At 37.3% G+C, this 22,894-nt stretch overlaps 1 protein-coding gene across 1 annotated transcript; it reads right to left on the reverse strand.

Annotated features, from left to right (window-relative positions):
- Positions 1–12,728: 12,728 nt before the first annotated feature.
- Positions 12,729–22,731, reverse strand: LOC104568695 (cytosolic beta-glucosidase-like). The gene is given in 6 exon segments (XM_088540058.1): positions 12,729–12,863; positions 13,667–13,812; positions 13,962–14,063; positions 18,511–18,738; positions 20,209–20,289; positions 22,596–22,731. Coding segments are annotated over 6 exon segments (828 nt in total).
- Between the last annotated feature and the right edge of the window lie 163 nt (positions 22,732–22,894).

Consider the following 22,894-nt stretch of genomic DNA (forward strand, 5'->3'; position numbering starts at 1 on the left):
TCATCCAGTCAGGTACTGTTGCGAGTATGACCTCCAGCTCTGACTAGGCAACTGTAAGAGAGTTTACAGGCATAAAATAAAACTTGAAAGTCCTGTCAATGTGTACCATGAACATCGAGGGGTCATTCATAGGGGAAGTGGTTTTGCTGAGTTGAACTACATCCCATAACGACAAGCAGACTGACATTTTTCTGTATAAAGCACCTTCTGTTCTCCTTACCTTAGGGTGTTTTTAGGAATGGTCCCATCTTTTTAAAATGCAGCTATCAACAAACATTGGACCTGGCCCAACCTGAATTGTTCCGCATTAAGGATTTAATCTGAGAGCCAGTTATATCTCCCTTGTTCACTCTGCTTGAGTATACTGACAAAAATAGTAGGATATAATATTTGCTATGTGAATACTTGCTTGCCGATTATCCATTATTGTTCTTTGGGGCTCCTTTTTAGATGGGATTGGTTATTTCTTACCAATACCACTGGCAACACTGGATTATTCACCAAAACTTGTAAAAACTAGAAACCCATTGACAGTGTCCCACACTTAAAATGAAAATGTTAAATCCTGCCTTCCATGCTGATTTTACAAAAATCATTGCATATCAACATTTGCACTCACCTAATTTTCAAAGAGTAAAATTACCAAATAACACGTGTCAGAGTATTTCTTTCCTATTGGACTGCCACGATTAGTGTTCAGCAGCAGCCAAGATCACTCTTTCTGAATAAAAGGAAAGCTTGTGCATTTGCACTACACAATCAATACTTATCCGGAAAATGAGATTCCTCACAGACCACAAAGTGAAAACTATGAGATCCACTTGTCCTTGAAAACTTGAGGAACTGGCAAGTTATTGCATACACAAATTTTCTCACTACCGGAAGCATTCAGTCATGCAGTGGAAGAGAAGCAGAAATCAAATGCACAAAAAAATCATATATATTTATATAGATGTTTCAAAATCAAGAGAGGAGAAAAAAAAGAACATTAATTTAATACTCATAAACAGGATTCTAACTCTTACCTGAACAGAGGGAGAGAAAGGGGGAAAAATTTGACCTGAGCAAGGGAACTCGGTTGGATCTCAAGAGATCCCATACACCCCCATCCCCAGAGCCAACAGTCCCCAGCCCAAGATTTCAAATGCAAACATACGCAGAGGTTCAGAAGATGCCTCTTCCCACTCACGAGCGGTGAAAGGAGCTGGCGATGCTACTGGAGGGCCTGCACAGTCACATGCAGTTAGCTTTTGGAGACATTGAAGTTGGTGGCTGGCTCAAGGTCCTGAATTCCACCCACATGGCATGTTCAGACATCTCTGTCCAAATAGCAATTCGCACCTGTCACAACAGGCCTCATTGCAAGCTCAGGGGAATCACACAGGCAAATTTTGTCCCAATGTACAGGTGTCGCCCTCAAGGAGTCTGCAGCACTGCTTTGCTTTAGCGGAGGGAGGGGTTTACATTATCGCACTTCATAGAATCATAGAATGCTTAAGGTTGGAAGGGACCTCTAGAGGCCATCTAGTCCAACTCCCCTGCACACGCAGCGTCACCTAGAGCACGTGGCACAGGACTGCGTCTAAGTGGGTTTGGAAGATCTCCAGAGAAGGAGACTCCACAACCTCTCTGGGCAGCCTGTTCCAGTGCTCTGTCACCCTCACTGTTAAGAAATTTTTCCTTAAGTTCCTGTGGAACTTTTGGTGTTTCAGTTTGTGGCCATTACCTCTAGTTCTGTCAGTGGCCACCACTGAAAAGAGGCCAGCACCATCCTCCTCACTGCCTCCCTTGAGGTACTTATAGACACTGATCAGATCCCCTCTCAGCCTTCTCTTCTCCAGGCTGAACAGTCCCAGCTCCCTCAGCCTCTCCTCATTGGGCAGATGTTCCAGGCCCCTGATCATCCTTGTGGCCCTGCGCTGGACTCTCTCCAGCAGCTCCACATCCCTCTTGTACTGTGGAGCCCAGAACTGGACACAATACTCCAGATGTGGCCTCACCAGGGCTTAGATATGTAGAGAACTACACAGAGAGCACACCACAAACATAGACTTGAACTGAGTTTCTATGATTTCCAATTTTTCATTGTAAGAAAATCAATTTAAATTTGAGTGTGATTTTTCTCCATCACTAATCAAATGTATACTTTCTTCCTCAAAGCAAGGCGGGGGTAAGCAAGGAGGACGAGAAGTCCAACAACACACACTGGTTTCCCAAAAATAGATGGATGAAGACAAGACAAAAAACATTTTTGGCACAGAAGCAGATTTGAGTTTAAAGCCTCTAAGGAATTATTAAAACCCTAATGAATGTTTTTAATTAACATTCACGATGTCCTTTTAAGTGAAATCGTTTAGGAGTTGCAGTGAAAACCTGTTAAACAAATTGTTAGTTGAGAAAAAAAAGAACTATGCTTGTTAATAGGTCCTCTATTTCAAATGGCCCCATGTAACCCACTAAGGGGATCTGGAAACTGATGGTGACAGATTTTTACCAGTACTTAGTTATTTTTAAACAGAAGATATGGGGCTCATTTTACACCCAATTGGTGTAAACTGGTGGCTGCAGTACAAATATACCAGGCTACACTTGCACCCTGAAGTAGCAAAGAGAGAATATACTTTAAATAGATCATTTTCCTTATTAGATCAATACTCTATTGTTTCACAGATTCAGGTACACTCAGTGGTTTGGCTGGTAAAAAAATCAATAGACATAGACAGTGTTATTTTTGAAGCTGGGAGTGGTGCAGGGGACCTGGGGTCTGTGACAAATTTCCTCCTTCAGCTCATCTTCACCTAATCCTCTGCTCCTGCAAAATCTCTTACAATTAGTTAAATTCTGCAGGACTAAAAACATGTTCACCACTCAACAGGGTGAAGTACTTCTCACCCAGGAGAGAAAGAAAAGCCACCTCTGGAGCAGGGCTGAAGCAGTTACTATCACAGGGGGCTAAAACAGAGGTTTCTTTTCATATTCTCTAGCTGGCTTTATTTTCTGAAATCTTCTATATAGCTATAGTAACCATGCAGCATGTTCATTTTTCTAGCTATCTGTGACAAAGAGGGATGTTTCTTGTATTCGAACATGGCTTGCCTTTGCTGCATATAGAAAAAATGTTATCCTTCAGTATTATCTGTATGTAATTTATAAACATTGCTTAGATATTAATAAAAAACTGTAAAACATTTTATTTTAGTAAAGACATTTTTTCAAATCATGTTGCTCTTTCTTCTCTATTACAACTTTCCAACAGGTGCTCACACTTAGCTTATTTAAAAGCCATAGATTAGGACTGAAAGAATTAAAATGGACTTTCAATGACTAAAACTGACTACGGAAAGGATGCAGCAGAACACTGCCCCCTCCAGTTACAGATCATGTACAGAATATACTGTTGATATTGTACAGACACTTATTCAGAATAAATGAAAAACAGGCATGAATTCTGGCAGCAGACTCAGACTGAGTGCCAGCAAAGAGCCATATCCATTTTTCTGTCTTTGATCACAACTACCACAGTTGCTACCACAGAAACAAATCAAACAAAAATCCCCACATACTAGTAACAGCATGTTGCCATACCAGCTAAATTCTTATGAGCAGATAATGACCAATTACATTTCTCTTTCCTCACACCAAACATTAGTCGAGTGGAGAGAGTACTGAAATTAGAGATTAATCTACCTTGCTCTGTTCTATATGTCTTTGCTTGCTGGGGCTTAACCACTATCCATACTTTAAGAAATAACCTGGGATCATAGGAAAATGAGAAGACGGAGGCCCCGCTGGTTGTCTAGGCCCTGTCATGAGGGTCCGTGACACACCTAGAAAATACAGTGGTAGTTCGGAATCGAAAAACTGTACTGAAGTTTCCCAATATGGAGAGAGAAGTATTAGCCAAATATATGCAAAACAAGGAGGGCAGACTCAAGCTTGTGAGATAGCAAGGATGATGCATGGACCACTGTTCCCATCACATGTGCAGGTGGTGAAAAGAGACATAAGAAAACATGGGCAAAATATGTGGAGAAGTGTGAGAAAAAATAATTTCTGGACATAGAGAACATTTAAATTTCATAGAATTTCTGCACCTAATATGTTGTGGCTAGAGAAGAGCTCCAATTTTTATGTAGCCAACTTTTGTTGCTGTCACGTTCTGCTTCTTACTCTGCCTTTCCTTCTAATCTGCTTTGACTACAGCCCTGACATCTCTGTCTTCCTCCTTCATCCACTAAGCCTTTGCCAAAACTTCACTTTTTAGACTGGGCTCATGTGTACCCTTCTGTCCATTCTCTGGCCTCAGACTTGAGACTGTTTCTTGTCTTTTTCTTGATTAAAATTGCCAGAGCAGCAATCATACTATGCAACACTAGTTATTAGTATGGTCTCATGTTCTAGGTATGGTGTTTTTAGAAACACAGTGAGAATTCAAATGAGGTTCTAAGAAAAACAAAAGTGACTAAGAGACGGAAAAAAGGACTTATGGGTTAAGACCAAGAAAAAGGAAAAATGTACATTGCCTGGCCAAGTGATATCTATGGCTAGAGAGAGAAAACTCAGTTATCAACAGCTGTATGAATGAATGTGAGAGGAAAGAATTTATCTAGCATGGGAAATGGAAACAGTAGCAATAATGGTAAGGAAATAAGGATGCTTATTGGGATTAAGTGATATATATTAGACTAGAGAAGCTCTTTCCAAGTCTGGGTCTTACAATAATGTTATGATTCCAGTGTTAAAACAATTTGTGGAATATAATTAACCTTTTAAAAATCTTTAAAGTTAAAGCCATTACAATTTCACCTATCCACATCTATGTATGATTACATCATTTAAAAACCTATCATTGCGTACATAAATGATAATGATTCTCATAAAGAACAAGCACAGACAAAAAGCAGTAGTGTGGAACATGTTTCCCTGTTATTCTGAAAAAAAACTCTTGGGTGGTTTTCTCATTGAAAATAAACACACAGGAGATGTGGTTTTAGGTGGGTAGAATAACTTGAGTCAAAAAAAGCAATGAGAAAAGATTTTGGTAAAGTATAAACATTCCAACTACCTATATTCCCCCCCAAAAGAGCTTAACTTTTCTTTACAAAATGGGGTTTTCATTTGCAAACTGATTTGACTAATTTGAACTAATCTAAATATTAAAATATATCTTTTGAATCACTTCAATACATTTCTTTGATTTTTTTTTCAGATGAGTCGCCAGTTCAATAAAATAATTGCTTAAACATAAGTAGTTCCACAAAACTATTGTCTAATATTCCAAGGGAATACTGCTTGCTTTTCATAACCTGTGGATGCTCATTGTATTCAACATTTTTATAGAAAGAAAGACGGAGAAAATAAGATCATCCAACTTGACCCTGACTGGCTGTTAGATTTCACTAGTTTCCCTGGAATGCCACCTGAAACTTGTGTTTGGCTGCAGAATATCTCGCAGATGACATTCAGCACTGATACAAAGGCAAGAGGTGCAGAACTTTTGATAATTTGTGTCAATGTTTAATCACTTTCACTGTTAAAACTGCATCTGATTTCTCATTTGAATTTGCCTGCCTTCCAGCCATTGGCTCTTTTTATGCTTCTCTCTGTTAGATTAAAGAGCCCTTTAGTACCCAGTATATTTTCCCCATGAAAGTAGCTGTACACTGTAATCAAGTCAACGCTCAATCTTCTTTTTGATAAGCTAGACAGATTGAGCTCTTTTAGAGTCCCACAGTAAGGCATTTTCTCCAGCCCTCAAATCATTTTTTGTGGCTCCTTCCTGAACTCTCTCCCATTTTTCACCGTTCTTTTAAAACAGTGGACACTAGCACTGATGAAATATTCTAATAGCTGTCTCACCAGTTCCTTATGCTCTTCATTGTACTTACTCATCCTCTGAAGAAAGGCAGAGCTAGTCAGAAAGCACCATCTGGTGAGGAGGTCTGAGTGGTAGGGGGCAGATTTAAATACTTAGAGTAGCAGAGGGAGGCTGGAATGGGCAAAGGATATTTAAAGACTGACTTGCTAGACAATTATCATTCTTAGTTTCCACAGGAGGTTAGTGAATTCTTTTCCCTTGGACTGCTGTTGCCTGTGTTTAGAAAGGTGAATAGCTGCAGACTACAAAACACAGAAAATGAAAATTTCATTGAGATTACACATGGATAAGGAGAATCAGCACGTCTGCTGGAAAACACAGAAAAAACTGGTCAAGCAGGGAATAAAAAAGGAGAGAGGCATACTGTAATACTGAAATAAGACCAGAAAAAAATCCACATGATTCAAAAGAATATTTTAAAAGCATCATAATACAGATATCTTGAGATGCAGGTCGAGAATTCAAGTAATGCTCATCTTGCAGAGTCCAAACCAAAGAAGGGACTAATTTCGCACCAGTCTGGCTGTGTAAATCATATTTCTTAGTGAAAGATCCTTCAGAGAAGCTTAAAAAGATGTTGAGCAAAGGACAGGATGTAGAATCTTGGAACTGTTTACTTACGCATCCAGCTGATCGTAACTGCTGGATCATAGCTCAGGAGAGAAAGACCATGAGCAAACCCAAAGATGATTGCTGAGATCAGACGTGACATTCTGAATTTTGATTATGAAAGGTATACAAGTCTGTGAAAGCTTTAGAGTTACTGTTACAGAAGTTTTGGAAGCCAAAAGGACTTTCTGCCTCTCTTCTCTAAGGTCTAAAGCATTTGTCTCTGGCTTTGCACTGAGCCATGTTTATTCTTTCCTGTATAATATTTAGGTTGGATTCCTACAATGCATGGTGACTGGGGAATAAATCTGAAAAGTGCATAGCAGTCTGAGTTGTTACAGCAGGAGACTACTTACTACTGTGATGGCATTAACCAATGCAGAAATTATATTACATGAGCTCTTCACTGCAAGTAATGAGCCTGTATTCACAGGATCACAAGGATTGCTTTGTCTTTTATTTTGATTCTATAAATCATACAACTAATAAATAAGGATTCATTATAAAGCACACATAGTACTTAAAGACCTGCAATTTTTGAAATCCTTTATAAAATATATTTTGAATAATTTCTTACTCTTCCCAAAAACGAAAGTGCAAAGTATCTTTGTTGCTTAAGACCTTCTCTAAAGCTCCCTTAGCCCCTGCTAATATCCATTTGAACTTGGAATTTATCATTCTATATTCCAATTCCAACAAATTAAGCAAGATAAAGAACACCAACAGTACAAATTACACTTCAGCTGAGGAGACAATGTTTCTAGGAATTCAAGTGTCTTTGCTATGTCTAGCCTAGTGCTCCTGCCCAGAGAATATAACATGTGGTATCTATCTTACATGAGAATCTCTTAAATGCCTTTTACTCGTCGAAACACAGATGGAGTGGGAAACAGGACAGAGAACCTTTGCAGACGTGTATAGCATGTTTTGCACCCATCTCAGAGGCTTTCACTTGATTCATCTAAAGGTACAAATAATCCCTTGAGCCCCACACTAGCAACAACTTGACATGCCAAGCTGCCATGCCAACTCCTTCTGCCCAGATTTTATCTTACATGCAAGATTTAAAAAAGAAAGAAAAGAAAAATCCACAACACATTCTGATACTTCCTGTCTCTTACAAGAAGTACAAAGGTAAATTCTTCTTTTCAAGCATTCATGAATATGAAATAATAATAATTCTGCTAATTAAATTCCACTTGTGATTGAGATTTCTCTTACTTTTACTTCTTTCTAAAGGTTAATTGTAGACAAGACTGGAAAATTTGATCCAGCTAGTCTATGGTTACCCTAGGATAAAGCAGTGAAAGCTTCATTTCTTTTCAAATATATGTATTCCAGATGTTGTTGCATTCATGTAGTTGCAACACCCACACAGAGTTATATCTTGTACTTAAATTACCTTTTGATAGTTTGATTTTTCGTTTTTCAGAAATATAATCCTCCACTTTTTTTCTGGGCAAATGATTCCACAGTATAATAGAATTATTAACTCCTCAAAAATCTTCTGTTCAAACATCAGACTTGCCTGACTAAGGATGTCTTTAATATATTTGAAATAGCAATATTTTGTATTTGATTTCCTGTTATTATACAAGTTCAGTAAATGACTTTCTCATCAGTGTTTTTAATACGAAAATGTGTACATGTAAAATGGCAATAATGTGACATTTCACCCACAGGGCCATAGCAGGAGACTAGAAAACCCAGAAACTATTCCTTTCATTACTCTATCTACTTTTTGTCCTCAGCTAAATTACATCAAATTTGTGCTACCTCAATTTCCCTAATTTGAAATTGAGATTGAGATACCTCACTCCATATGTGATGTAGCTAAATATTTCTTCATATAAAATGGGAAATCCTTTAGCAAAATTGACTCAGTGCAAATAAACTAGTGCAATGTTATGGTTGAGAATCTGAACAGAGAGCTATCAAAAAATGCAAAGGCAAACTCCCACAGCAATTATAAAGTAGGTCATGTTGAATGTATGTGTTAATGCATTGAAGACACATATACTTGCTCAGTAAAAACTGAAGTGGAAATCATGGCTTTAAATGTCCAAATGTCTATGAGTTCAAATTCTAATGCAGTGTTATAGTCTGAAAGTTCTATTTTCATTTAATAAGATCTGATAACAAATAACGCATTGTTTGCATTTTATTCAATCACTTCTGATTCTCTGCTCTATTGATCAATATGATTCTTTTCCTTTTATCTTGACATTGTAGCAATCTATGTGTAGACCTGCAATGACACTGCTTCATTTGACATTGTAATATTCCCTGTACAGCTGTATTTACATCATTTCAGCCCTTCAGAATGACAATAAGTCCCATGAAATCAAATGATGAGCTAGTATTATCACAAAAATAACGTGAAAAATAACATAGCAATAACTTAGCTATCCAAGCAATTCAAAACATAGATTTTTTTTAATATAATTTCTTTTTCTGTCAATTGTGAGTGAAATTTCTCTTCGTATTAGCTCTTCTGTTTTCACAGTTTAAAAAATGTCCTGGAAAAAATGAACTACCAAATACACATAAGGTCTGTCAGATAATAGGTCCATCTAGTTAAAAAGTTGATAGCAAATATTTAGAGAGGAAGATGAGAAACAGGACATGAATACTGTGTTCTTTCCCATGGCAAATAAACATGGCAAAATACACAGCAATCGTCATTCAGGAACATCTTGAAATTGAAGTTGCAATTGGAGTACTACCGATACTATTACTATATAGACCTTTTACTAACTCTCTAATATATTTTGACACCTTTTAAAACTTATTCTCAGAGTGTTTTTGGAAGAGCTCTGCACTATGCAGAAGTATTTTTCCTGTTGTATATTGTAAGGCTAAATCTCATTTTTGGAATAGAAATCCACAGACTCTGTGAATCTTTAGGTATTTAAATAGAGATGTTTATTCTAATAAACTGGACCTATCTTTCATCTCCAGGAGAAGATGTATATGTAAATGGGAAAGCTTACTCAAACTGCATTTTACATTAACTTAGTAACTGCGGTGAGACAGCATATCATTCTAGGAAAAATATTTAGAGACTACATAATGGGCTTGAGTTATTAAAAACTGAATTATCTTGAAAAGGGGTGATTTAAATTAAAAAACTGTGCAAAGACACAAAAACAGCACAGTAATTCTTTATGATGTGCCTCTGTGAACTCGGTACATTTTCTCCTGGAAGGTAACTCCAAACGAAACACGTGACTTAGAACTGATATCAAAACCCAATGATGCTATATGCAATACACATCTGATGAATTTAAAGTTACAGTTTTCATTAAAGTTTGCTTATTCATCACACAGGCTGAAATCCATTCTTTTTATTTGTGTGGGTTTTTTTTTTCTTTTCAGTGCAGTTGCCATTACCTTTCATCTTGCAGAATAAAAAAGCAGAATCAAAAAAGCTACAGTAGTTACTTCTGATCTGTGGATTATATTTTATATATACAAATTATTTCCTATGGGAAATCTCTGCTCTAATTTACAGGTAACCATTGCCTTGATCTTTCTGGCCAGCTAGATATGATGAGAGATGGGTTAGTTGTTGAGATCCCAAATCTTAGTTTACACATCTGAGGCAACTGGCAGTAAAGAGAAAGTCTTGAATGTTGCTCTCAGCAAAACAGTAATACTTCTATCTAAGCAAAGCAAAGCATCTGCTGCATCAATAATAATATCTAAAGAGGGTGGACTGATAGCGATTTAACTGGGGCTATCCTGCAGCAGTACAACATTCACAATGCCCAGATATTCAGGTTGTACTCTGAGAAAACTAGTAGTCACAAAAAATCTGACACATTCTCTCTCCCCTATAGAGTAGGAATTATTCTTGTGCTGCAGCTGCTGATGCTTTTTTATTTGCTTTTTAAGGATAACAGTTCACTGGGGGTTGGGAGGTAGTTATTTTTGAATCCCAGCAGCTCTCAGAGAGTGAGGGACGGGTGTGGATGGCTGGTTACCCCCAAACAGGTTCCCTGGAAGACACTGTTCCAAAACTCAGGGCAGTTATTCTGTTTCTAGCAGTGCAAAGCAAACTCCCTTGTGTCTTCTGCAGCTTTTTCCCCAGGGAGAATTTCATCAGCTCATGGTCACCTGCTGACTGTGGGATAATTTCGTTTTCTAATCAAAATTAAGACACTGCTAAAAAAAAAAAAAAAAAAAGAAAGAAATTTACTCTTCTAGAGCAGTGATGCTATTATGTCATTATGCTGGCCACTCTCCTTTATATGTCCTGTGTCTAATAGAAAAGAGATTTTTCTAACACAGACCCAGTTGAACTATATAATAAAATATGATGAATACACTGTTTCCATGTTAGCATATGCGCATGGTTTGGGGGTTTTTTTTTGTTGTTGTTGTTACTTTTTTTTTTTTTTTAAGATCACTGAATCCTTCATAGTATTCACAATAAAACAAGTTTAACACTTCTGCAGTGACCACTGCATAGCTCCTTAAGTTTCATACTATAAAGCAGTCAATGTATTTATAGTTCCTGAAAATGTCACATGGCAATGTTATGCCAGGCACAGCATATCTCAGTGACTCCTTAGGATGTCTGCATTGTTGTATTCTATTTGTAGAGACATTTTTGTCAGCAGCGATGAAGAAACAGAGCTGTTGCTGTAGCTCTCTCAATAACATTCAAGCTTATAGTTGACCTGAGGGGCTCACATTATGACATCCATATTTAATTTAAGAGCAAATCATATTTTCACAGACCACAGTATTGCATTATAGGCTCACTTCTCGATGTGCATGGAAATGCAGAAACAGCAGCCTAGTATGTATCTACATCACAGACTAAATGGTTAGTTCATGAGAGCAAGGTCAAAGTGTGCAGTGACAACAATGCATACAAGGTTTTATTACAACTCTCAGAAGTCTACGGGGAGAAAAGGACAAAAAAAAAAAAAAGGCAGACCAGAAGGGACTGCAAGTAACTTAAGGTGCATTTTTAAAAGCCTCTTAACTGTACCATCTGGCTTACTTTTTGTTTTTCTTCTGTCCTGCACATCCTATTGCAATCCACATTCCCTGTATCTCATTTTCTTTTTTGCTTCATTCCAACATATTTAAGGGAAAAATTAACAGCATCTCAACTTTAAGAGTTTTATATAAAATATAAGGTGAGGATACTATCAATCCAATAATAAAATATTGAAATATTTGTATTTACAAGTGCAGTCATGGGCTGTGGATACACTTCTCGCTGTAGTGAGGGAAATTTATTTCTTTGTTAAACAAAATGGTTATAAAAAAGGAATGTCAAATCCTACACTGAAACCCACATAGGCCCCTGTAATGACCCAGAGCTCACTGCATGAATGAGCCTGTATTGGTGGTTTCAGAAGTTAGCACAAAATATAAGGAATTGCTGTCAAGTTGATACTGTATGCAGTACAATTAAAGTAAATGCTCTGCTTTACATAACACTTAATAAATGTATAAGCATATAAATCTCGAATAAAGTGAACACATTGGAATATCCTGTTCTGCAGGACATCTGAGTTGAAAACTTGAACTTGTGGCTCACTTGTGGACTAGTACACAGTGAGTTCACTCAAAATATAGCCAGAAGGTCTATTCCCTGTGAGTTATCCCTGAGAATACTACCAACATGAGAAAAATAGAGACAGAATTTCCAGAAGACCTCTGCATTGGACCAACTTTGTTTTTATCAAAGCTAGTAGTAAAACATCTTTTTAAAAAGTAGAATTATACCTGTGCCCATCCTGAGGACTTTGCCTGTGCACTTTTGACCATCCTGACACAAAGGCAGAAATTGAATTGCAAGGGCTTAATGACTTTGCACAGGCATGAAATATTGCATGAGATGGTTGTATTCTGTGAGGTACATGAGACCTAATGGTCAGGTTTTTAGGTGCACTTAACTTTATCTTTCACAAGGAGGAGTGTGAGTGATGAGCACTTTTAAAGATCAATGTGGTTGCTTGAATGAAAAACTGTGGCCATGCAAAACTGAGTTTAGAAATAATATGTATATGGAGTACATTTGCCTCGGTTTCCATCCCAAGTGCAGGAATCAGGGATGAAACTACTTGCTTTCCTTTCAGTTAAACATTTTTTTTTCCTAATTACATCACTTTACCCTGATTTACATGAGTTTTAGCTTCAAGAATCATTGGTCATTGCTGAATGCAAATAGGTACAAAGGAAAATTGTATTAAGTTTGCACAATTGATCTTTCATCATTTTAAATGGTACCTTTTAAAATTTCCTGTAAAATCAGCCTCAAATACTGCCATCATTGACAGTCATCAAGTAGAGCAGGGTCACTTTGGGAAAACCCATTTTCAGTGATGTAAATTATAGGGTTATTATACATATCCTAGAATGAGAGAGCAGAAGTTTTACTCAGAACAGATGTAAGAAAGCCCATAAAATCAGATGCATTACCCTCTGTCTTTTATAAGCTACAAACTAAAACTAGTTTTCATCAAATTGCACTGACCCTATTAACTTAATTTTCCATAAGCTGACCTTTTATGACTAACAATGGAAAAGCAAAACTGTGCAAATATCCATGAAGACAGTGAAATGACTTATTTTAATGAGAAGACTAAAATATCTTCCCTGCATTAGCATCTGCTTATTGTCACTGCTTCTTAACCCCTTGGCACTGGCAGCCACCACACATCCCATTGCCAGTAGCAGATGAATGCCAGGAAAGTCCTCCTGCTGGCATCAGAAAGATCATTTCTGGAGTTCAAAAGATGATATAACACTAGTGTGTCATTTAAAACTGTAAAATAACTATCAAGTACGAAGACAGTAAGAAAGTACTAAGGCTTCTACTCTTTACAGCCAGCATGCAAAAATTAAATCAAGAATCCCAAGGTGACTTGTTTATTTATATACTTATATAATATCTTATGCCATTAAGATGTGCAGAGAAGGGAAGGGAAGGGAAGGGAAGGCAAGGGAAGGCAAGGCAAGGCAAGGCAAGGCAAGGCAAGGAGCCAGTAAAGCCAGCTAGTAAATGATTCTGTGAGTCTCATGTATATAATTTGGAAGACAGTGAAAATTGCATAGCACTATTGCCAGCCATGAGCTCCCAGTTGCAACAGGCCAAGAAGAATCCATTATTTGTTCAGCTTCATGGTCCAATGAAATAGTTAGTTAGTAGTTAGCAGTGCTCATGCGCATTTTTCTTTCTTCTTTAATAAATTCTGGAAGCCTTAATGATAAGTAACTTTGATTAGAAATTATTGCAGAAATATGGAACTTCATGATACCTGGATACTCACTATCCATAAATATTGTTCTTATAAACCAGTCTAAAGGACAGGTACCTTTTAGTTGCTTCTTAATTTCTTACAAATTTTGAGTCCAGAGGGTCTACTTAATCTATTTTCACAGCTATAGGCACCAGTCCACATTCTTTAAGTATTAAAGGTCTCAAAGATCTTTTCAAATCTCCAGGCACTTTCATCTTTTAAGGGCTGAGGTAAGTCAAACTCATAGAGTGTGACCATAGACAGGACACAATTTGCCAGAAGGTCGTTAATGAATTTGTAGTAACTAATTCCTAAAAATATTAAAAGAAGAAAGCATAATGCTGATGGGTGCTAGTTACAGGAAAATATGGTCCTTTCATTTAAATGCTTGAATGAGATCATAGTGACATGTGCAAGACCAAAATGCTTTGGAAAAATCCTTACACTTGAATTCTGACAAATGGTTTTGTTCCTAATGAAAATGTTTCTTTCCTTGAAAAACTGTAGATTTAAAAAGTTTACTGTGAGACTCAGCCAGGTAACCAAGGTGGTCTTTTATGCTTTGAGCTCAGACAGGTAAATTGTTTTCCTAGGCTGTTCTGTTTTCCATCATTCTCCATAGCATCATCAAGACAAAGAGGATAATGCCAAGGCACTCCATATTTTTTAACTACAGAGAATCTAGAATGGTGTGAATTCAATGGCTCCCTCACTAGACAGGATGTCTCGCCAGATCTATCTGACATTTATGGCTTTTCACTGTGCTCTGATAGCTTTTAGATAGAATTTAGGGCATTGGTCTCTTTAGCTACCAACAGGAATGACTTGATATTAGTTTATCCAAGAAACCAACTCTCTTCCTTTTACACTGCTACAACTACAGACAGCTCTAGTTGCAAGAAGGAATTATCTCAATTCTTCAAAAGCGCAAGAATTCCAACCTTTCTTACCCTTTCCTGCCTTGACATGACAGAGACCAACTGTAATTTTCTGGATGGATTGTTTAAGCTGACCAACACTGAGAAAACTTTGGGGATGTATTTCTAGGGTCTTAACAGGAATTTAACTTCTGTTTGGATTTAGCTGTGGCTGACATGAATATGTTTCCTAAAGAACTATTTTTATGCTGCTGAGAGGTCACTGTAAGTTTAAATACAAGGATACTTTAAGCTCTCATACAAGCATCTTTAATTTTGCTTAAACCCAGATACAACTATGCTGGTTGGTTTTAATCTAATCTAAAATTCAATGAAAGTCCCCAAACTCTTGGTGGATTGAAATACAAAACTAAGAAAGGATTAAAGAAGCTAAGAATATGGAAGAGAGGGGGAAAAGGAAGAAAGGGAGACTAGGCTGCACAGACTAACAAAAGGTATGATTAAGAAATGATGTATGGTATGAATTATTATTTTTAACAGATGGTGAATCAGAGATTTTTTTACTCCAAAACAGGCCACTTCTTGTTCATGAATAAATAAGTTTGTACTATACTGGCTTCTTCTCTTAGGTTTTTAGGTTCAGCTGATATTTAAGAATGCTGACACAGAACCCTATACTGCTTTATCTTGAAAAGGACAGTGTAAGAATTAAATTGCCCTAACTTCAAATGGCTGGTCTTAAGGATTTCTGTCGAGCTCTTTTTCTAATATAGCACTTACTGTAACAGGCAATTATGAACCCCAGATTGAGAGTGCTCCTTCCCGCAAACAAATGAACGCATATGCACCCTTTATAACAACAAGACTCAATAAGTGTTTTTACACAGTAATTCACAATAAATCTCACAGGTAGTTTGCTTTTCTTTCTAAATACAGCGGCACAAAAACACATTACATTCTGAAGCAATATATGGCTGAGAGTGCACCATGTAAAAAGGGATGAAATTCATCAGAATTTTAATATTCGAAAAAGAAAATTATTGCAATTTGCATCCAGTTAGAAACAAATTCACAGGCTGTTACTACTGCCCCTGAGCAATGACATGTTTCACTTCAGCAACTGGTCTGCTCATGTGTTAACTGTTTGCTGATGGACCAGCAAGGTTTAATGCAAAAACTTAATCTAGGGTTAATAAAATAATACCTTCACTGGCACAGGATCCTGTTTCATGGTATTGAGAGCAGTGCTCCCAAGAAGACAATAAAAGTTTCCGATTCTATTTTTCAGATTTTGTATTACTTCGCAAAATTTCTGACATTTAATCACAAACAGCTATCATTTTTTTACATATCAATTAAACACCAATAATGGAAAAGATTTATGCTTTGTGTTAGAAAGAGAAACTGCATCTCTGAGAAAATATAAATATCAAATCAAATTTCCAGATTGTTTCATGCTTTCCAAAATAGCCTGATCTCATTTTTATGGCTATCTCTGTAGGTCACCTAAAAGCAGAATGCAGAAGGAAGGTTTCTCCTGGGGAAAATAGGCATAGGTATACCAGCAGGTATACACAACTTGGATTGGAGACTCTCCAGACATTTCGGGATTACAGACATTAAGGAACACATGGGAAAATGAAGGCTTGTTCTTCTCTCTTTTCCATCATTTTTCCCCATCTTGATTCTCTGCCTTTTTGCTGAAGTAGGGCATAACACCATTTCTCCGAGAGACGCTGCCCCTATGCCTGCTACTTCTGTCCTCCTCCAGACTGACATCTAGTGTTTAACAGCTAACTTACTCTGCTCAGAGGAGCTCCTAGGGTAAAAACAAATGTACAAAAATTCTTTAAAAATAAAGTCAGGATAAGTTTTAACCTAAAACCTGACATTTCTTGGCAATAACAGAACTACAGCATTGCTGCTGTAAAAGAGCTTCCCACCACCACGCCATGAGTGGGAAACAGAAGGATTTTAAAGGTTTTCAAATGTCCTGCGTTTTAGGTGTGAAATTGATAGTGAATCAGTTGGCGTGAATGATTTTATTTGAAAGGACAGTGCTCTAAGCTTTCTAATTCTTCACATGCTCTTTGTAAAAATGTTTATATAGGAGATGATGGCCTTTCCTTGCGATTGAGCTACGATTGCTTCAACAGATCACTGCACAAGGGAAGTGAACTCCTGCCTAATGAAAACCGGCCTACTTGGAGTTCCTCCAATGCCCTTTTGCTAAACGTAAAGTTCATAATATTAATCAGGCAACTGCTTATACTGGAAATCAAGTGAGCATTTTCTGAAATTATAGCTGAGGTTTGTCAGAATGTTGGCTTTCCTTATGAAGCACACCCCGCATGTCTGTTTGCTCTCCCCCACTCTGACAACTAAACAATGAAACCTGTTCAGTAGCAGTGACAGACAAGGAAGATACCACAAGTTCTCAGCCAAATATGAATTCAGCAGGCCACACAACGCATTCCCGGAGAAACTGTGCTGCTAAAAGCAGGCTGTGCGCTGTACACTGTGGTGGCAAAGGCGCAGCTTGCAGTGAGGCCTCTATGGGATTTTGGCGCAGTCTTGAAGCCCTGGCTGCGGGGGACGTGGGTGGCTGGTCTGTTTAGAGCAGAGTCACCAGTTCCCCTTGCAAATTCTTGAAACAAAGGCTCCACTTGCAGGTGGGAAGTGTCTCCTGCTGGATGCAGAGGAAGGGCTGCTGCCCACTTCAACAGCTGAAATTCTACAGGACCAAAATTCTGCAGCAAAACACTCCTTCTGGAGTATCCAGTATGGATCACAACAACCTGGAGGAGCATTTTTAAGACATTCCTTCCTTTGTAGCTTTCTATCTTTGCCATTTTTAAACCAGTGGGAGAAAAGAATTACCAAGGCAAATTCTTTCATGGCAGTACAAAGATATTTTCTCTGTTGAAATGAGATTCAAAGAGTAAGAGATAGGACTGAGAATCAGACGTTCATCCAACCCTACTTCACTGTTTTTATGGGAACATTCTCCCACCAGCACACAGGAGGCCTCAGATAACTATCCTGATTCTCCTGTCCTTGATGGTTCAGCTTCATTTCCTTTTATTTTTTATAATTCCCTTCATTCCTTCTTTCTTCTTTTCCCCACAATGCATACATAAATCTGCCCTTTTCTTTCTTTTCATAGTAAGTCATCTTCAGTCTATACCTGAGGAGTTAAAAAAACAAAGCAGATGTGCAAAAAAATTTTGTATCTGACATTTAGTAATCTGACCAACCTGTTTATGTGCTGCATCCCTGTTAACTTAAAGTTTACATCACTTGATAAGATTGTGAAAACCCTTCTTTTCAGAGCGTGGACTGGCTTGTGTTTGCCACAGAACTAAGCATAACCTCTAGCTGAGTATGAAGAATTCCCCCTCATTTTCTAACTAATGAAAATATCTGCAGAAATTCTGTCTCTCTTATCCAGCGTAAAACAGTAAATGTGGAGTTCAGTACATCTGGTTATACTGATAAACTATCTAAATGTATTGGCCAAATAAGAGATTTGTCTCTTGAAAGCCATCCAAAAATATCCTCATGGCTAGGATCCCTGTAAGGATAAATATTTTGATGAAGCAAAGTGATTTAGAGTTACAATTAAAAAAAATGGAGTAAGCAAAAAAATACATAGGAAACATAATACTAATCCTATCCCCAAAGATTTTGCTATCCAAGGGGATCTAGAATATTAATTAGTAAGTTGTTGCAAACCTATAAAAATCATCCCATAATTACTGTGAAAAAAAGTTGCAATTTCAAAGCTACGCTGCAGAATAGCATACCGGATTAATTATGCCAGACTGCAGCAATAACCTTGAATTAAAACTGCAACCTTCTATTTTTAAGAAACAATTGCCTTTCTGGTTGATGAAACCTGTCGTCCCATCAGGTAACAGACGTGACCAGGAAAGAGAAAAGCGATAATGAGTCAATCCAAGCTGTTTGATACATTTCAAACCTTCCTCCCACAGAGTGTAGCTGCCACAAGCTACATCACCAGTCTGGTTCTTGAAAACTCGATCTCCTCCCTGATGGGTGAATGTGTCCCAGACATTAAGGCCTTTTCCATCTGCATTCCAGCCTCCTGATTAAAAAACAAAACTTGGTCGTTACACTTTTGATATCAAAAGACATATGTTGAATGTAAACATTTATCACAAAGCAGGCACAAGAATCTCAAAATCTTATGAGCAAATCAAGCAGCATTTGCACACCCTCCTCCATTTTATTTGAAGTAAAGATTTTTCAAGCATTAGTAAATATTTGCATCACGTTTTGCATTCATTCATATTTTTCCTTGCTGTTAATTATTTGAAAATCCTGTTTCAAAAACCATTTAGAGTTCTGACATACTTCATAATTTCTTAGCCAAAAGTCAGATGCTTGCAACTCTTGAGATATTGCATGTTCTCACAAAGGGCATTTTTGAATGCAGCTTCCATCAATAAATGTAAAAGATCAGTCCATATCAAAGAAAGCCTTTGGGGTATGAGAAATACATCCAACAAATAGACACTTATGGCTTTCTGGATGTCCTTTGAAAATCCTGACAGTCTGTTAAAAAGAAAGGAATGCCATTATGAGCCATGGCCCTAGGCATCTACAAGATGAATTAATAACACAGCTCTGCAAATCTTCTGCTTTTCGCTTAGCCAAACATTCACAAAAATGAATTTTGTAGGTTCAAAATCCCTGCACCACTTTATTCGCTCCCACAGTTCTGAGAAATTTCCTTGCAATTCTAAAATTGGGATAGAGGTTACCTTTAAAATATTTGAAACTTAGTTACTGTTTGCGATCTGACATTACACGGTATTTAAACAAAATAAATGCACCTTTCTTCATGACAAGCTTCTTTATCTTTTCAGAACCATGCTGTATCCCAGGCAAACATTTAATTTTTAATGTGAAGAACTCTGTAAACTTACTCCTGCAAAGAGTGATTTTATCATAAAATTCCAAATAACCCCAAAACATCCAGCTTCTTTTCCCAGGGAGAATTTTCAGAGCTCCAATGAATACGCTGTCCTGAGTTACTCTCTAAAAACTAAAATGACATTGCATGTTAAAATCATGTATAAATTAAATATCAGTTGGGTTGTAAGATTAATAACTATATAATAGCTACATATCAATCCTCAATAAAAGCGTTTTAATAATCAATTAGTATCATAGAAATTAGAGATGGAGGAGAACTATTAGGAGGTCATTGAGTCCATCCCCTGCCAATGCAAGATTGCTCCCTTAAGTATATTCAGTACTTAATACACATCTGTCTTATTAAATCTAAGTTTAATGCAAGGTTAAGCATATTGAAGACACTTAATTTAAAGCATTACTAAAATCTGTAATATCACTCCTATAACCTAGCTTTTCAAAGATCATTGTCACATTTCATGTTCTTTGCAGAATTTTATCACAGCACACGAACACCGATACATCTACATTTGGTTGATCAGTAAATTAAACTCTTATAGGGGACAACCTTCAAAGTAGGTCAATTTTTAGATCCAGACAGTTTAAGTTTCTCTTCCTCTTAGATTTTATCACCAACTTTGGGCTCTGTCAGAACATTCCTCAGAAAAAAATACAATACTAAAAATTTTCCATGTGCTGCTTTTGATTTCAAATATATCTAAAAGAAAGAAAGAAAGAAAGAAAGAAAGAAAGAAAGAAAGAAAGAAAGAAAGAAAGAAAGAAAGAAAGAAAGAAAGAAAGAAAGAAAGAAAGAAAGAAAGAAAGAAAGAAAGAAAGAAAGAAAGAAAGAAAGAAAGAAAGAAAGAAAGAAAGAAAGAAAGAAAGAAAGAAAGAAAGAAAGAAAGAAAGAAAGAAAAAGAAAAAGAAAAGCAAAACCAGTTGTTTTCCAGGGAGTGCACGAAGGAATAAATAATGATAATTATTTTGTGGTATCTTATGGTAGAAGTCTTTAACAACACATCTCCTGCAACACATGTGGAACAGTTACCCCAATCTGGACTATGATACAATTACTTTTCCCCAGGGTTGTGGGGAAAAGAAGCTAAAGGCTGCCCTAATGGACACCTTAATTTAAGGATAGTCAGTTGGCACAGACACTGAACTATTATTTTTTGTCCGCCTTCCTCCAGCACAGGAGGTAGAAGGGAGAGAAGAATGCACCGGATTTTCGGGGTAGGACTGTGGTCATTACGAGGAGAAAGCCCTGAGTGAGGCTGTGGCCAACAAAGCCATTTTCAGATGTTCTTCAGGTTATTCTCTGTACAGGAATGAATAACTGAGCCAACTAAACAGAGGTAGCAAGGCCACAGAAAGCTCCACATACATTAATATATTCTGCTGAGCCACAACCAGCCCACGCAGAGCTCTGCATAGCTTCGTCAAGCCCCAAGGACCTGGGCTTGCCCCTTTCAGCGTGTTCAGAAATGGCTCTGCTGCACCCCTAGCATTCATAGTGCAGACATACACTGAGTTTTAGGCAGCTTCGGGGCCAGGAAAAACAGTGACAACGAACTGATTTTACATTTCAAACACAGAGGTGAGACCTAGCTACCAAATTATTATATATTATAATAATGTCATCAAATGATTAAAATCAATTATCATGTAGCATGCTGATGGCTGTTCCTCATTCTCTACAGTTATTACAGTGGAATAAGGCAGAATATTTTTTCCTTTGAAGTGAAGCTGGTATAAAAATATTACTGATCAGAGTATTTAAGTTTTCATGTACCTTTCCAAGCTACATTTTTTCTAATTCAGTTGCGCTTTCACCTTTTGGAGTGACATTTTCTTGGCCTGGTCTCTGCCCAGAAGGTGAAATTTTGTTTGAATTAATGCAGTTCAACTATTTGGCATGAGAAAGAAGTGAAAAAAAAACATTTTTACCATTATGAGAATTTTTGCAACTTTTTCCTCTCCTTCCCTCCCCCATCAAAATCAAGCAGAGAGTTGAAATTTAGCATAGAAATGGCCCTCAGTAAGAAGAAGAGCCTCTGAGTGTTCTGGTGCAAATTGATTTTGATTTGACTGAGTCATGAACCTTTGAAATCTGCACTTTGAGAATGCAGAGTACAATTGGTATGATTTTTTAGCACTTCGAAATATACAGAGTGAAGAAGGTTGTGCTATGCATACATACATAGCTGACAGTAAAAAAAATAAAGTAGCCTGTCAGCCCTTGCCTCATCTGCTCTGTAGTTCATGATATGTGCAGCAACTGAGTTTGGACTCCATGAGAACTATTGCTTCAATCATACTGCCTTTAAGTCCGAAGCTGCAGTTTCCTGAGCCTTCAGGAGGAGGAATTCCCTGCTGAATTTCTTACTTCTGTGGGAATAAGGTCATTTGAGTAGTGTCTAGACCACATAATAGATTTTTTTTAAAGTTTCTCCCACTCAGAATCCATAGGAAAGCTCATTAAAATTACATCAAGAGAACATTAAAGCTGCACATCCAGCCACTCAAAAGGCAGGAAATTATAATATCATTCTACACACAATTCACATTTTAGAAATCAGTTAGTGGAGCAATGTGCACTGCAGGACTCGAGTTAGGATCTGGCCTGGAATATTGATTTGTAGGGAACACAGAGTTGTTCAGTCTTTTAGCCAAAGTTAACAAAACTCATTAAAAGGTTCCAGCTATGGACAAGTATTCTTATTCTCAGTAATAACCAGGAACTAAAAGCTACCTCCTCAAAGACAATTTGAGATCTACAACTCCCATTTAGGTACTGAAATCAATGGGAGATAAGTTCCTCTATGCCGCAGGGCAAATTTGAGAAAATCTGATCTGTATGTATTTTAAAGGTCCCTAAACACACATTTATGAAGACATATAGGTTGGGAATATGGCTCTTGGGGTCCCTAACATTTTTGCATTCCCTCCTATGCTACATAATTTCATACAGTGGTGGACAAACCATTTTATCAGTGTTTTCAGTCACTGGAATATGATACATACATCCTTGTGAAGGGGTCTCCACTAGTATAGCTGTTAAGTTCCCAGTTGACTGTTTTTCATATTCATTGGAAATTAATTCCTTACTGAGAACTTCCCTGTCACTACCAGCACCTGATGAGGTAGTTCTCCCATTCATTCTGTTTGGCATTATTCAATACTAATCTAGTTAGATTAGCTCTAGAGAGAGGAAATACTCAAGAACTATTGGAGAAATTAGTTATATTTCTGCTGTTTTCTCTCTCTCTCTCTCAGTAGTTGGTGAATGGTTCCTTCTCCCATTACATAGTTATATTTCTGAG

This window comes from Tinamus guttatus, unplaced genomic scaffold (genome assembly GCF_059628265.1).
Source record: "Tinamus guttatus ecotype Peru unplaced genomic scaffold, ASM5962826v1 Tinamus_guttatus_pri_ptg000052l, whole genome shotgun sequence".
Taxonomy (NCBI): Eukaryota; Metazoa; Chordata; class Aves; order Tinamiformes; family Tinamidae; genus Tinamus; species Tinamus guttatus.